Raw genomic sequence first — 13,417 nt, forward strand, 5'->3', positions numbered from 1 at the left:
GCAAAAATCCTCAACAAAATATTAGCAAACCAAATCCAACAATACATTAAAAATATCATTCATGATGTTCGAGTGGGATTTATTCTTAGGCTGCAAAGGTGGTTCAATATTCACAAATCAATCAGTGTGATACATCACATCAATAAGAGAAAGGATAAAAACCATATGATCATTTCAATAGTTAAAGAAAAAACATTTAACAGAGCTTAACATCCACTCGTGATAAAAATCCTCAGCAAAGGGGCGGCTGGGTGGCGCAGTCATTAAGCGTCTGCCTTCGGCTCAGGGCGTGATCCCAGCGTTCTGGGATTGAGCCCCACATCAGGCTCCTCTGCTGGGAGCCTGCTTCTTCCTCTCCCACTCCCCCTGCTTGTGTTCCCTCTCTCGCTGGCTGTCTCTGTCAAATAAATAAATAAAATCTTTAAAAAAAAAAAATCCTCAGCAAAGTAGGTTTAGAAGGAACATACCTCAACATAATAAAGGCCTTATATGAAAAACCCATAGCTAACATCATACTTTATGGGGAAAAACTGAGAGCTTCCCCCTAAGGTCAGGATCAAGACAAGGATGTCAACTCTCACCTCTTTTATTCAACATAGTACTGGAAGTCCTAGCCACAGCAATCAGACAAGAGAAAGGAATAAAAGGCATCCAAATTGGTTAAGGAAGAAGTAAAATTTTCACTATTTGCAGATGACATGATACTATACAGAGAAAGCCCTAATGACTCCACAAAAAACTACTAGAATTGATAAATGTATTCAGTAAGGTCACAGAGCCTATAAAACCAGTATACAGAAATTTGTTGGATTTCTATACACTAATAATGAAGCAGCAGAAAGAGAAATTAAGAAAACAATCCCATTTACAGTTGCACCAAAAATAATAAAATACCTAGGAATAAACTTAACCAAAGAGGTGAAAAATCTGTACTATGAAAACTATAAAATATTGATGAAAGAAATGGAAGAGGAGGGGTGCCTGGGTGACTCAGACGGTTAAAGTTCTGCCTTGGGCTCAGGTCATGATCCCAGCATTCTGGTATCAACCCTACATTGGGCTCTCTGCTCAGCAAGGAGTCAGTCTCCCCCTCTCCCCCCACTCATGCTTGTACTCTCTTGTAATCTCTTTCTCTCTCTTTCCCTCTCTGAAATAAATAAAATCTTAAAAAAAAAAGAAATTGAAGATGACACAAACAAATGGAAAGACATTCCATGCTCATAGATTGGAACAACAAATATTGTTAAAATGTCTATACTACCCAAAGCAATCTACAGATTTAATGCAATCCCTATCAAAATACCAACAGCATTTTTTACAGAACTAGAATAAACAATCCTAAAATTTGTACGGAACCACAAAAGACTTCGAATAGGCCAAAACAATCTTGAAAAAGAAAAACAAAACTGGAGGAATCACAATTCCAGACTTCAAGTTATATTACAAAGCTGCAGTAATCAAAACAGTGTGGTACTAGCACAAAAACAGACACATAGATCAATGGAACAGAATAGAAAGCCCAGAAATAGCCCCACAATTATATGGTCAATCAATCTTTGACAAAGGAGGCAAGAATATGTAATGGGAAAAAGACAGTCTCAGGGCACCTGGGTGGCTCAGTCAGTTAAGTGTCTGTGTTTGACTTGGGTCATGATACCAGCATCCTCGGATCGAGCCCCATGTTGGGGCTCCCTGCTCAGTGTGGAGTCTACTTCTCCCTCTCCCTCTACCCTCCTCCCCCACTGTGTTCTCTCCTGCTCATTCTGCTTTTTCTCTCTCTCAAATAAATAAATAAATAAATAATCTTTTTAAAAGAGAAAAAAGAAAAAGTCTCTTCAACAAATGGTGCTGGGAAAATTAGACAGATACATGCAAAAGAATGAAATTGTACCACTTTCTTACACCATACACAAAAACAAACTCAAAATGGATTAAGGACCTAAATGTGAGACCTGAAATCATAAAATCCTAGAAGTGGGCACAGGTAGTAATTTCTCCGACATTGGCTATACATCTTTCTAGATGTGTCTCTTGAGACAGGGGAAACAAAAGCAAAAATAAACGATTGGGACTACCTCAAAATAAAAAGCTTCTGCTCAGCAAAGGAAACAACTAGCAAAACTAAAAGCCAGTCTACTGAATGGCAGAATATATCTGCAAATGACATATTTGATAAAGGGTCAGCATCCAAAATATATAAAGAACTTAATCAACTCAACACCAAAAAACAAATAATCCCCAAAAATGTGATTCTATTAATGCTTCAATGATATATTTCAATAATCTAGGACTAAAGAGTACTCTTTAATGAGTATGAACTTTCCTCTGCAGATTAGATGCTTGTTATAAAAATTTTTAATTCTTTTTTTTTTTTTCTTTTAAGCAGGCTCCATGCCTAGCATAGAGCCCAATGGGGGTCTTGAACTCATGACCCTGAGGATCAAGACCTGAGCTGAGATCAAGAGTCGGATGCTTAACTGACCGAGCCACCCACACACCCCAAAAACTTTTTTTTTTTTAAGCAGGCTCCATGCCCAGCATAGAACCCAATGGGGGGCTTAAACTCACAACCCTGAGGATCGAGACCTGAGCTAAGATTAAGAGCATCTGACCTTAAGATTAAGGTCAGATGCTTAACTGACTGAACCACCCATACACCCCAAAAACTTTTAATTCTTTTTTTTAAGATTTTATTTATTTATTTGACAGAGAGAGAGAGAGAGAGCATAAGCAGGCAGAGTGGTAGGCAGAAGGAGAGGGAGAAGCAGGCTCCCAGCCAAGCAGAGAGCCCAACGAAGGGCTCGATCACAGGATCCCGGATCGTGACCTGAGCCGAAGGCAGACGTTTAACCAACTGAGTCACCCAGATGCCCCCAAACCTTTTAATTCTTAATAATAATTTAATTCTCTGATTTTTCATAGCTTGTACAAAAATAATCTCCATATTCCTACTTTTTAAAATAGAATTACCCCTAAACTTTCTATTTATCCCCCTAGCTAGTTTTCCCAACTGCAGATATTCCTAGTAACCCTCTAATGATGCAAACCTCCCCTCCTCCCAGGGCACCTTCTGCAGTGAGAGACTCTAATATTTGGGTCTGGGCATCACCCATGCAGTGCTAGTTCCACGAAGCACTAAATGGATGACATTACAGGAGCAGCCCCAGTTCTCTAGGAGAATATCTCATGCTTCACATGTCCATCATTTGGAATGAACAAAATGCATTCATCAGCAAGGATCTAGCAAGTATTTTTTAAAGCCTTCCTGCAAGAATATAACAGAAATAAAAAAGCCTGTAAGTTCTACCAAAGGATACAGTTTCTCCAATCACTTTGCTGACTGATTATCAGGCTAGATTCCTGGCTAGAGGGCCTACAGAACAGACTGGTTTCTGTAAAATGGAAACTGGTCCCACAACGATCACTATAAACATGAAATAAGGGAATGGGAGGTCTTGAATAAGGATGAAGAAAAGGGAAGATATACTAACTCCTCAAATTTAGTAGCTAGATGTTAATACTATCGTCTCTTTTTGGCCTAAATTATAGAAGTTATACAGCAGACATTTGTTATCTAGGAAAATGGGATTTTTAGGGTGTACTTAGGGTATTTTCTAATCTCAGTGAGTCAACTCTAAAACATATGTGGAGGAAATGGTACTGAAATTTCTTTTCTCCTAGCAGACCAAAAAATTCCAATCAGTTCTCCTCCTAAAAAATGTACAAAAGATAGACACAATATTTTTTTAAATCCACCGTAAACATCAGAGAGCTATCAAATGTGTGAGGGATTACTGGACCATTAATATCCACGGAGGACACGAAAATCGTGAGAAATGAGCAGCATCTGGGGCAGTTTCTGCTCTGAAAGCATCAGCCTGACATGAAAAATCAGATGAAAGGTTCAAGAGCACTTCTGACTACCCCTTTAATCTATGGGAACAAAAGGAGAAATCCAGAGTCTAGAAAAAGTAGAAGCCTTAGTAACCCCACCCACCAATTTTGGGTCAATCTCAAAACGTGGATCAGAGGCTACAGTCCAATCTATCATCTGGGTGGCCCAGAAGAGTTTCAAACCCTGAAGTTGGAATAAAGTTTGTAAGGGTCACTAAAAATTTGTCAGGAGCAAGTAAAAATCCTCTCTGGAGGAAATTAATATCATCCCAGGCCTCATATAATTTTTACAAAATGCACTATATTTTGCAAACACAATGCTCAGCAGACAATACAAAAAGCAAACAAAAAAACCTAGTCATATAAGGAGACAAGATCAGCAAGAGGACCAGCTAGAAGCAACCAGTAATAGAAACAGACTCCAGCTATTGAAATTCACGTGACACAGATTTTAAAATATCTGCGCTTGTTATTTTCAAGTAAATGACATGAGAATTTTAGCAGCAAACTGGGAACTATAAAATTATTCTGAAGATCTGAAAAAAAATTAAATTTCTAGGTTTGAAAAATACAAACACGGGAATTAAGAACTTAATAGATGGATTTAACGGCAAATTAGGTCCTCTAAAGAGAAGAGGAGAAAAGAAAGGTAAAGGATAAAACAAAGCATATGCAGTAAAATGTTAACATTTTGGGAATCTGGGTGAAAGATATACAGGAATTCTTTGCACCATTTTTGGAACTTTTCTACAAGTCATTATGACAAAATTAAAAGTTATTAAAAATAACAGTCAAACAATTTCCCAATATATAAAAGCTAAGAGATTTTATTGACAGTGAAACTGCACCACAAACAATGCTAAATAAAGACTAAGTACTTTAGGTTTAAAAAAATGATACCAGATGGAAATTCAGATCTACACAAAGGAACAAAGAGCACTGGAAGTGAAATGTGGGTAAATATAAAATACCATCCCTTTTCTTTTCTTAATTTCTTTAACTGAATTTTTGAAACAAAAATAATTACATTGTATTTGTAGGGATATATAATAGTATAATGACAATAAATAACTAGAATGTTTAAGAAAATATGAGTCAGTTAAAACAAATGTAATGTGTATACAAACAATTGATTTTGTCCTTCAGCGTAGCCCCCATATAAGGCTATATATTTATTAAAATACTTCTGTCACTGTTTTAAAATATTCTATACCTCCTTTTCTGGAACAACTTTTATGGCAGCTTATGAATCAAGAGCTTATAAATCTCATTATTTGATATTTTCAACTGCTTTGCTATCTGAAATAGTAATGATCATTCTGAGCATTTTTTGATTGTTTGAAATAGTCTCTAAACAACTTTTGATTATTTCTTTTTTTTTTTAAGATTTTATTTATTTATTTGACAGAGAGAAAGGCAGCGAGAGAGGGAACACAAGCAGGGGGAGTGGGAGAGGGAGAAACAGGCTTCCTGCTGAGTAGGGAACCCGAGGCGGGGCTCAATCCCAGAACACTGGGATCATGACCTGAGCTGAAGACAGACACTTAATGACTGAGCCACCCAGGCGCCCCGCTTTTGATTATTTCTAAAAAATAAATCTACCTGCAAATGATGAAATTTAGGTACCACATCAGTGTTTGATATATTTAAAAATTTTGTCATTAGTAGTAAAAATAATTCTAATGAATAGCTGTTACAATGTTCTGAGAAATGGCAGCTCTATTTACTCCAAAGTCAGCAGACACACTGAACATACAAATACACTCACCTAACTCAATAAAATTATTAACTAGAGTATAATTCTTTTCAAATTTTAAAAGAAGATATGATAATAAATTTCATTTATTCAATAGTTACTTACTGAGCAACCTCAACTATAAAAAAGGCAATAGAGAAACAGAAGGCAATGAAAGAACTCTAACACACACAGTATTTTGTTTTCTAAGCTCACAAGAGATTAGGAACACCAAATTAGGAAAACGAATGTAACTCTGTAGACAAGCATATTGACAGATTGGCAGAAACCAGAACTCAGAAAGTTTGCGGTTTTTCAGATAGGTGCAGGTTGATCTGAATATTCCCCAGTGTTCCTGAGAGCATCATGATTTTTCTAGCACAAAATACTATTTATACTGAAGACCGTTTATACAGTACAACATGCCTGAGAAAGATATAAAGTATATCATGTGGTTTTAATTTTTTTCTATTTAAAACACTTCAAATAATTTCTGCACTTAAAGAGGTAGATGTCACAAAATTCATATGTGAAAGCCCTAACCCCCAATAGGGGGATCAGAATGTGACTGCATTTGGAGATAGGCCTTTAAAGAGGTGATGAAGTTAAAATGAGGTTGCTAGGGTGGGTTCTGATCTAATCTGACTGATGTCATTATAAGAGGGCATCTGGACACACAGAGAGACACCAGGGGTGTGCATGCACAGCAGAATGACCGTTTGAGGACAAAGCAGCAAGACACTAGCCATCTACAAGCCTGGGAGAAAAGGCTAAACAGATCTTTCCCTTATGGTCCTCAAAGGATACCAACCCTGTTGGCATCTTGATCTGGCACTTCTAGCCACCAGACTACTAGAAAATAAACTTTTGTTGTTTAAACCACTAGTCTGTAGTATTTTGTTACAACCCTAGCAATCTAATATATGATGTATGATTTTCAAAGTAAAATTTATAGCATGCATCTATATAAGTCTCTTTTTCTATACTGAAAAATATAAAACGTTTTTTCAAAATATCAGAAGGCAAAGAATAAAACTGAAAATTTTATTTTACCCTTAAAAGAGGTGCCTGAGTGGCTTAGTCAGTTAAGCATTTGCCTTCAGCACAGGTCGTGGGATGGAGCCCCACATTGGGCTCCCTGCTCAACGGGGAGTCTGCTTCTCCCTCTACCCCTCCCCTGCTTGTGCTCTCTCACTTTCTCTCTCTCTCAAATAAATAAAATCTTAAAAATCAATAAATAAAAGGCAATACCTCAAAACCACAATGAAATGTCATTTCACACCCTTTAGGAAGACTATTATAAAATAAATAAATAAAATAAAACCCAAGGCAAAACAAAGCAAAAACCCCTCAGAAAATAACAAGTTTGGCAAGGATATGGAGAAACCGGAAAACCTCATGTATTGTGGTGGGAATGTAAAATTGCAGCCATTATGGAAACATCTTGGCAGTTCCTCAGAAAATTAAACACAGGATTACTATATGACCCAGCAATTCCACTCTTAGGTATATGTTCCAAGGAACTGAAAGCAGGGTCTCGAAGAGATGCCATCCACCCATGTACATAAGCAACATTATTCACAATAGTCAAAAGGTGGAAGCAATCCATGCGTCCAACAACAGAGGACCACACAAACAAAATATGGTGCATACATATGATGGAATATTATCCAGCCTTAAAAAGGAATGAAATTCTGATACATGCTAGATGAACCTTCAAAAAATTATGATAAATGAAATAAGTCAGACAGAAAAAGACAAATATAGTATGATTCCACCTATATGCCTGTAGAGTAGGCAAATTCATAGAGACAAAGTAGAACAGCAGTTACCAGGGGCTGGTGGGTAGGGAGAAGTGAGGTGTTATCATTTGATGGGTACACAGCTTCTGTTTGGGATGATGAAAAAGTTCTGGAAATGGATAGTGGTGATGGTTGCACAACATTGTGAATATACTTAATGCCACTGAATTGTATGTTGAAAAATGGTTAAAATGGTAAATTTTATATTAATGTATATTTGATCACTTTTTTTAAAAAAGGCAATACCTGAGAAAATGGAATGTCATAATCCCTGTAGAAACCAGCTCTTTTTTTGTGGGAACTTTCTGTATGTTCGACATCTGAATCAAGGCTGTAGTCTGAACTATCATCACTAGATGGAGAATTATGCTAAAAGAAAGGAAAAAACAAATAGTTATATTTGTAAAAGGAAGAAACGTTAACTAGTAACTAGATAGGCTTGTTTCAGCCAGAAATGCCAACCAGTAGACTGTAATATGCTAGTAGGTTCTAAAGTATTAACCAAAAAATCGTTGCTCCGAAAGCCACCACCACAACTTCTCTAAAATTTTCTGAGGAAAAGTATATCTTTTCCTCTTCTTAAGAATTTAATGGCAGCATTCTCTTCATCAACCCTGTGGTCCAAGGACTTGTGCCCTTCTATGCTTAAAAGTGATCTTAAAGTTAATCTTACAAGAATAAAATTAGATCTTCAAAGAGGATCATAGAACATAAGTAGAGTATGAATTAATTATTTTTACCTAACATGGCTTTAGAATTCTTATTCTTTTGCGTAAGTACCCTAAAACTAAAAGATACCCAAACACACCAAATTATAAATGTGACATAAATCCAACCCACAAAATCGAACAAAAGTGAAATGGAAACCACAAGTAACTAATAATGATTAGTAAATATCAAGAGTAAGCTATTTAAAGTATGAAGGCACTTCCCCAAAAAAGTCACCATATCTCCACTGAGTCAAAATAATTACCTTCTCAGGGTAAGCACTCTCTAAAGAATTCTTGAAGTTCTTATCAGTGAAGATCCTGACTCAGTAAAAATTTGCTGAACTAAATTGAACTCTGATATTTTCACAGTAGAAGGATGTTTTCCTCTACTCCATTCCTACAGGCTCTTTTAAGAAAGACAAACTTTTCTTCCATTTGTTCTTAAATGTTCTCAGGTTTAGTTTTGTGGTGGTGTTATTTGTTTTTGCTGATTTGATAGGTGATATGAAGAAATCTTTTTATAATTATGCTATGAAATGCTTCAAGCTTATCTAATATTTGTTGGTCAGGGTTTGAAATAAATATTGTCCATTTCTCTCTCTCTCTCTCTCTTTTTTTAGGTAGGCTCCATGCCCAATGCAGGGCTTGAACTCATGACCCCGAGATCAAGAGATGTGCTCTGTGGACTGAGCTGGTCAGGCGCCTCAAAGGATTGTCCATTCAAAAGCCAAGTTTACTAAAGTCAATAGCAGAAGTCGGCTCCAGCTCAAAGGACAATTTTCACTTAAAGATCACTAAAGGAATAAGACTTGATTAAGAAGAAGCTCAAACGAAGACACTGTACTGAAAAATCACCAAAGAGAAGGTTCTGCTTAAGGCAGAAGTTTCTTAAGATTATTCCAAAACAGTGAGGCTAGAAAACATATGGACTTTAAGAAGCCATGAAGAAGACTATTATCGAAAAATACATATATATAGCAGGGTGCCTGGGTGGCTCAGTCAGGGTTAAGCGTCCGACTCTTGGTTTTGGCTCAGGTCATGACCTCAGGGTTGTGAGACTGAGCCCCACATGGGGTTCCTTGCTCAGCGTGGAGTCTACTCGAGATTGCCTCTCCTCCTTCTGCCCCTCCCCCTGCTCTCACACAGGCTCTTTCTCTCTAAAATGAATGAATGAATGAGTAAATAAATAAATATCTTAAAAAAAAANGCCCCTCCCCCAACTCGTGCATATTTGTGTGCTCTCTCTCTCAAATACATAAATCTTTAAATAAATAAATAAATAAACTGCCTTGGATGATTGGTAGTAAAATTCTGACCTTTGAGGCAACTTAAAGGAAAGTGGGATATCTTATTAAAACCAGAAGAACGGAAATCTCATTATGCAGTGGCAGAAAGTTAAACAACACAGCTACATTCAGTAACATGGAAAGTAGAAATTGTGTCTAGTGATCTAGTTAAGATTTTCAAGAAAAATGCTGAAAGTATTTATCTGCCAAAGAAGATACACAAAGGAAAGGCTGTTAAAAAGAAGATGGGACTTGATGGTTTTGAAAGTTCTTAGCTTCAACATACTGAACTTTATTTTTGCTTTTCCCTTTTTTCTTTTCTTTTTTTCTTAAGTAAGCTCACCCAACATGGAGCTCAAACTCACACCCCAAGATGAAGAGTCCCATGTTCCACTGACTGAGCCAGCCAGGTGCCCCTTTTTCTTGATTAGTCTGGCCAATGATTTATATACATTATTGATCTTTTTTTTTTTACTAACTAGCGGTTTTTCATTTTAATTCATTAAGTTCTGCTTGTAACTTAATTAGAAGTCCTTCCTTTTTGTTTTTGTTTTGATTTGCTACTTTCTAGCATTTATTACTGCAATACTCTTAATTTTTCTCCTAATAATTGCTTTAGCTATGTCCTGTTGGTACTCACACATCAAGATTTTATCATTATTTTCACGAAATTCTGAAGTTTTTATCTGTTTCCCCTGTGTTCCACAGGCTATTTATAGCAGGTATTTGGATTACAAAGCAAAAAGATTTTGTTTTTTGACTTTATTAGTAATATCTAATTTTAGTGTATTGTGGTTTGACATTGCTCTTTGCAACACTTCCACTCTGTATCAAAGTAATTGGAGCTTATAAAGCCTACTGTATGGCCATAAAGATGAGACACAGATGTATTCTCAGGATTCAGAGCTCACTACATAATCTCTCTTTAATATTCTTACCACCTTTTTATCCACTTGATTGATCTCTTTGGGTTAAGAGAGGCATAGTGGTATATCTCCTGTCATTAGTGCATTCTTATTTCTTCTTACAGTTCCTATAGTTCTTGCTTTACAAAAGTTGCTGTTTTGGGGCATATAAATATTACCAACTTATACTTCATTGTGAATTATAGCCTTTAACATTATAAAATGCCTTTTTGAACTAATTTTCACTTTTTCAGGTATCAACATTATGACTTTTTTTCTTAAGATTTTATTTATTTATTTGAGAGAGAGACAGTGTCATAGCATGAGTAGGGGGGAGGGGCAGAGGGAGAGGGACAAGTAAACTCCCCGCTGAGCAGGGAGGCCTGACTCAGGGCTTGATCCCAGGACCCCAAGATCATGACCTGAGCCGAAGGCAGACGCTTAATCAACTCAGCCACCCAGGCACCCCACAACAATATGACTCCTGCCTTTTCTTTCTTTGCATTTGCCTGGCATAACTTTACCCATTTTTTAAACCCTTCTCTTATACACAGCTTAGAGTTGGATTTTGCATCATTGGGGAGTATACATTTTGGTATTTAGAAAGGTTTGCGTTTTTGTTTAAATTATTTTATCATTCATTCATTCATTCATTTATAAGCAGGCTCCATGCCCGAAATGGAACCCAATGCGGGGCTTGAACTCACAACCCTGAGATCAAGACCTGAGCTGAATCAAGAGTCGGACGCTCAACCAACTGAGCCACCCAAGTGTCCCTCAATTATTTCTTTCACACAACCTTTTTCCAATAACTTTAGTCCCTGTCCCTTCTTTGCATACTATTTCTTTACTAACAGGACCAATAGTGAAGTTCAGCACTAACCTCTTCTCCTTTCTTTTTCACTCCCAGGATGACAATGTGAAGCAACATCCTTTTACTGTGAGTTAATAAATGTAAGGCAATCAGTAAGCTTATCCTGCTTGCCATATACTCTTGTTTTCTTGATAATTTTTATAGTTGTAATATTCAGATACATAATATACTACTCTTATGTTCATCATTTAGTCTTAGTTTTACAAGGAAATATATACCTGTATGTAGATCCCTCTCTCTCAACTAGTCATTTTGGTTATCTAAACTTGTTCTATGGTAGAGTCTACAGGAAGGCTCATGATAACAATATTTCCAGAGTTCTCCCATATATATATGGTTTTGACAACTTTATATCTGAAGGTCAGTATTTAGCTGGATATAAAATTCTTGGCCCATATCTTATTTAAATATGTCATTCCAGGGGCGCCTGGGTGGCTCAGTTCGTTAACTGTCTGCCTTTGGCTCAGGTCATGATCCCAGGGTCCTGGGATCGAGCCCTGTGTCAGGCTCCTGGCTCAATGGGAGAGTCTGCTTCTCCCTCTCCCTCTGCTCCTCCCTTTACTTGTGCTCTCTCTTGCTCTCCTGTTTAATAAAATCTTTTTTAAAAAATGTCATGGAATGACATATGGAATCATTATCTCTTGGCATAAAATATTTATATCAAAAATTTTTATATAAACCTGATTCTCTTTTCCTAATAAGAGACTAGGTCTTTTTGCCTTGATGACCAAAGGATATTTCCCCAAAATTGTGTTTATGCTGTTTGATCATAGCTTATATTACTTTATTAAATTTTTTATCATTTTGAGATATTAGGTTAGATATTTTATATGTTTTGTGGGAATTCTTTCTCTTCTGAAAGAATATTATTCTCTCCATTATTCTTTTTTAAAATTATTTTATTTTTTAATTTATTTGAGATAGCGCAAGAGAGAAAGTACAAGCAGGGTGAAGGGGCAGAGGGAGAGAGAGAAGCAGGCTCCCCACTGAGCAGAGAGCCTGATGTGGGGCTCGATCCCCNAAAATTATTTTATTTTTTAATTTATTTGAGATAGCGCAAGAGAGAAAGTACAAGCAGGGTGAAGGGGCAGAGGGAGAGAGAGAAGCAGGCTCCCCACTGAGCAGAGAGCCTGATGTGGGGCTCGATCCCAGGACCTGGAGATCATGACCCGAGGTGAAGGCAGATGCTTAACTGACTGAGCCACCCAGGCGCCCCTCATTTTTTTTTTTTTAATAATAATTTATGTGGAGTGTATCATGGTCCTATCTTGTTTTCTAGGGTTATTTCTTCTGTTGTTTGCATGAAGTATTAATAAATATGGCTACGTATCTTCTGAGATATGCCTTGCTTGTTCCCTTCCCTCTTTTTTTAAAATCTATTTCTTTCCTTGCCCAGCCCTAGTATGCCTGTCCTTTCAGTTTAGATCCTAATGATAGCAGTTATATTCTCAGCGTAGGACTCTGAGAAGAGGGATTTGGTTGATTAGTATTAGGAGTTCTTCAGGCCCAGACCATTCAAGCACCATCCAAATTCACATGGTCACTCACATGTGAACTGAAACTAGTAAAGTCCCCTCTCACTTTCTGCTGCTCTTCTCAGTTTGGCCCATGGACTTTCCACACGGAGTGAGAACTCCTCCATTTGAGAGGAGTACCTGTTGGCAATCTGTTTTCTGGAATGCCCATTACCTTCCCTCTGCCTCAGTATGCACAGTTGCTGATGCTATACAGGTCTTGGTGCTGTCTGTGGTTTGGCCTTTTCCATTTGTATTTTTAAGGTTTGTGGTGATAACTTGTTACTTCACTCTTTTGTGGATGTTGCCAATGAGTTTTTGATTTTGCAATCCTTATTGCTCTGTTTTTACAGGGGAGTTCCAGGGAGTTTGAAAAACTACCCCACCACAGATGCCAACTTTTCCCTGAGTTCTCTGTCAGCACAGATGTCCCTTCTTCCCTACCCAAACTACATGATTCTCTATGCAGAACCCTACTCTTTTTTCTTGATCACATTTGTTTTTCATTTGTTTATTGCTTTCTCTTTCCCATTTCAATGTAATCTCTGTTAGAGACTGTTTCACTCATTACTATAACCCTAGCATAGAGCACAGAGATTTCCACAGCAAGCACACGAACATACATATGAATGAATAAATAAATAAATGGACAGACAATGCCAATGCTGCTAATCTATATCTGTAGAGAATAAAACTT

The 13,417-nt window shown here is 37.1% G+C and overlaps 1 protein-coding gene across 1 annotated transcript in view; it reads right to left on the reverse strand.

Moving 5' to 3' along the window:
* Positions 1-13,417, reverse strand: part of ZC3H6 (zinc finger CCCH-type containing 6) — a 66,181-nt gene that overhangs the window by 27,227 nt on the left and 25,537 nt on the right. The window contains exon 3 of the mRNA XM_011231153.3: positions 7,678-7,800. Within this exon, the coding sequence (XP_011229455.2) occupies positions 7,678-7,800 (123 nt within the window). The remainder of the gene's footprint in view (positions 1-7,677; positions 7,801-13,417) is intronic.

This window comes from Ailuropoda melanoleuca, chromosome 4 (assembly GCF_002007445.2).
Source record: "Ailuropoda melanoleuca isolate Jingjing chromosome 4, ASM200744v2, whole genome shotgun sequence".
Taxonomy (NCBI): domain Eukaryota; kingdom Metazoa; phylum Chordata; class Mammalia; order Carnivora; family Ursidae; genus Ailuropoda; species Ailuropoda melanoleuca.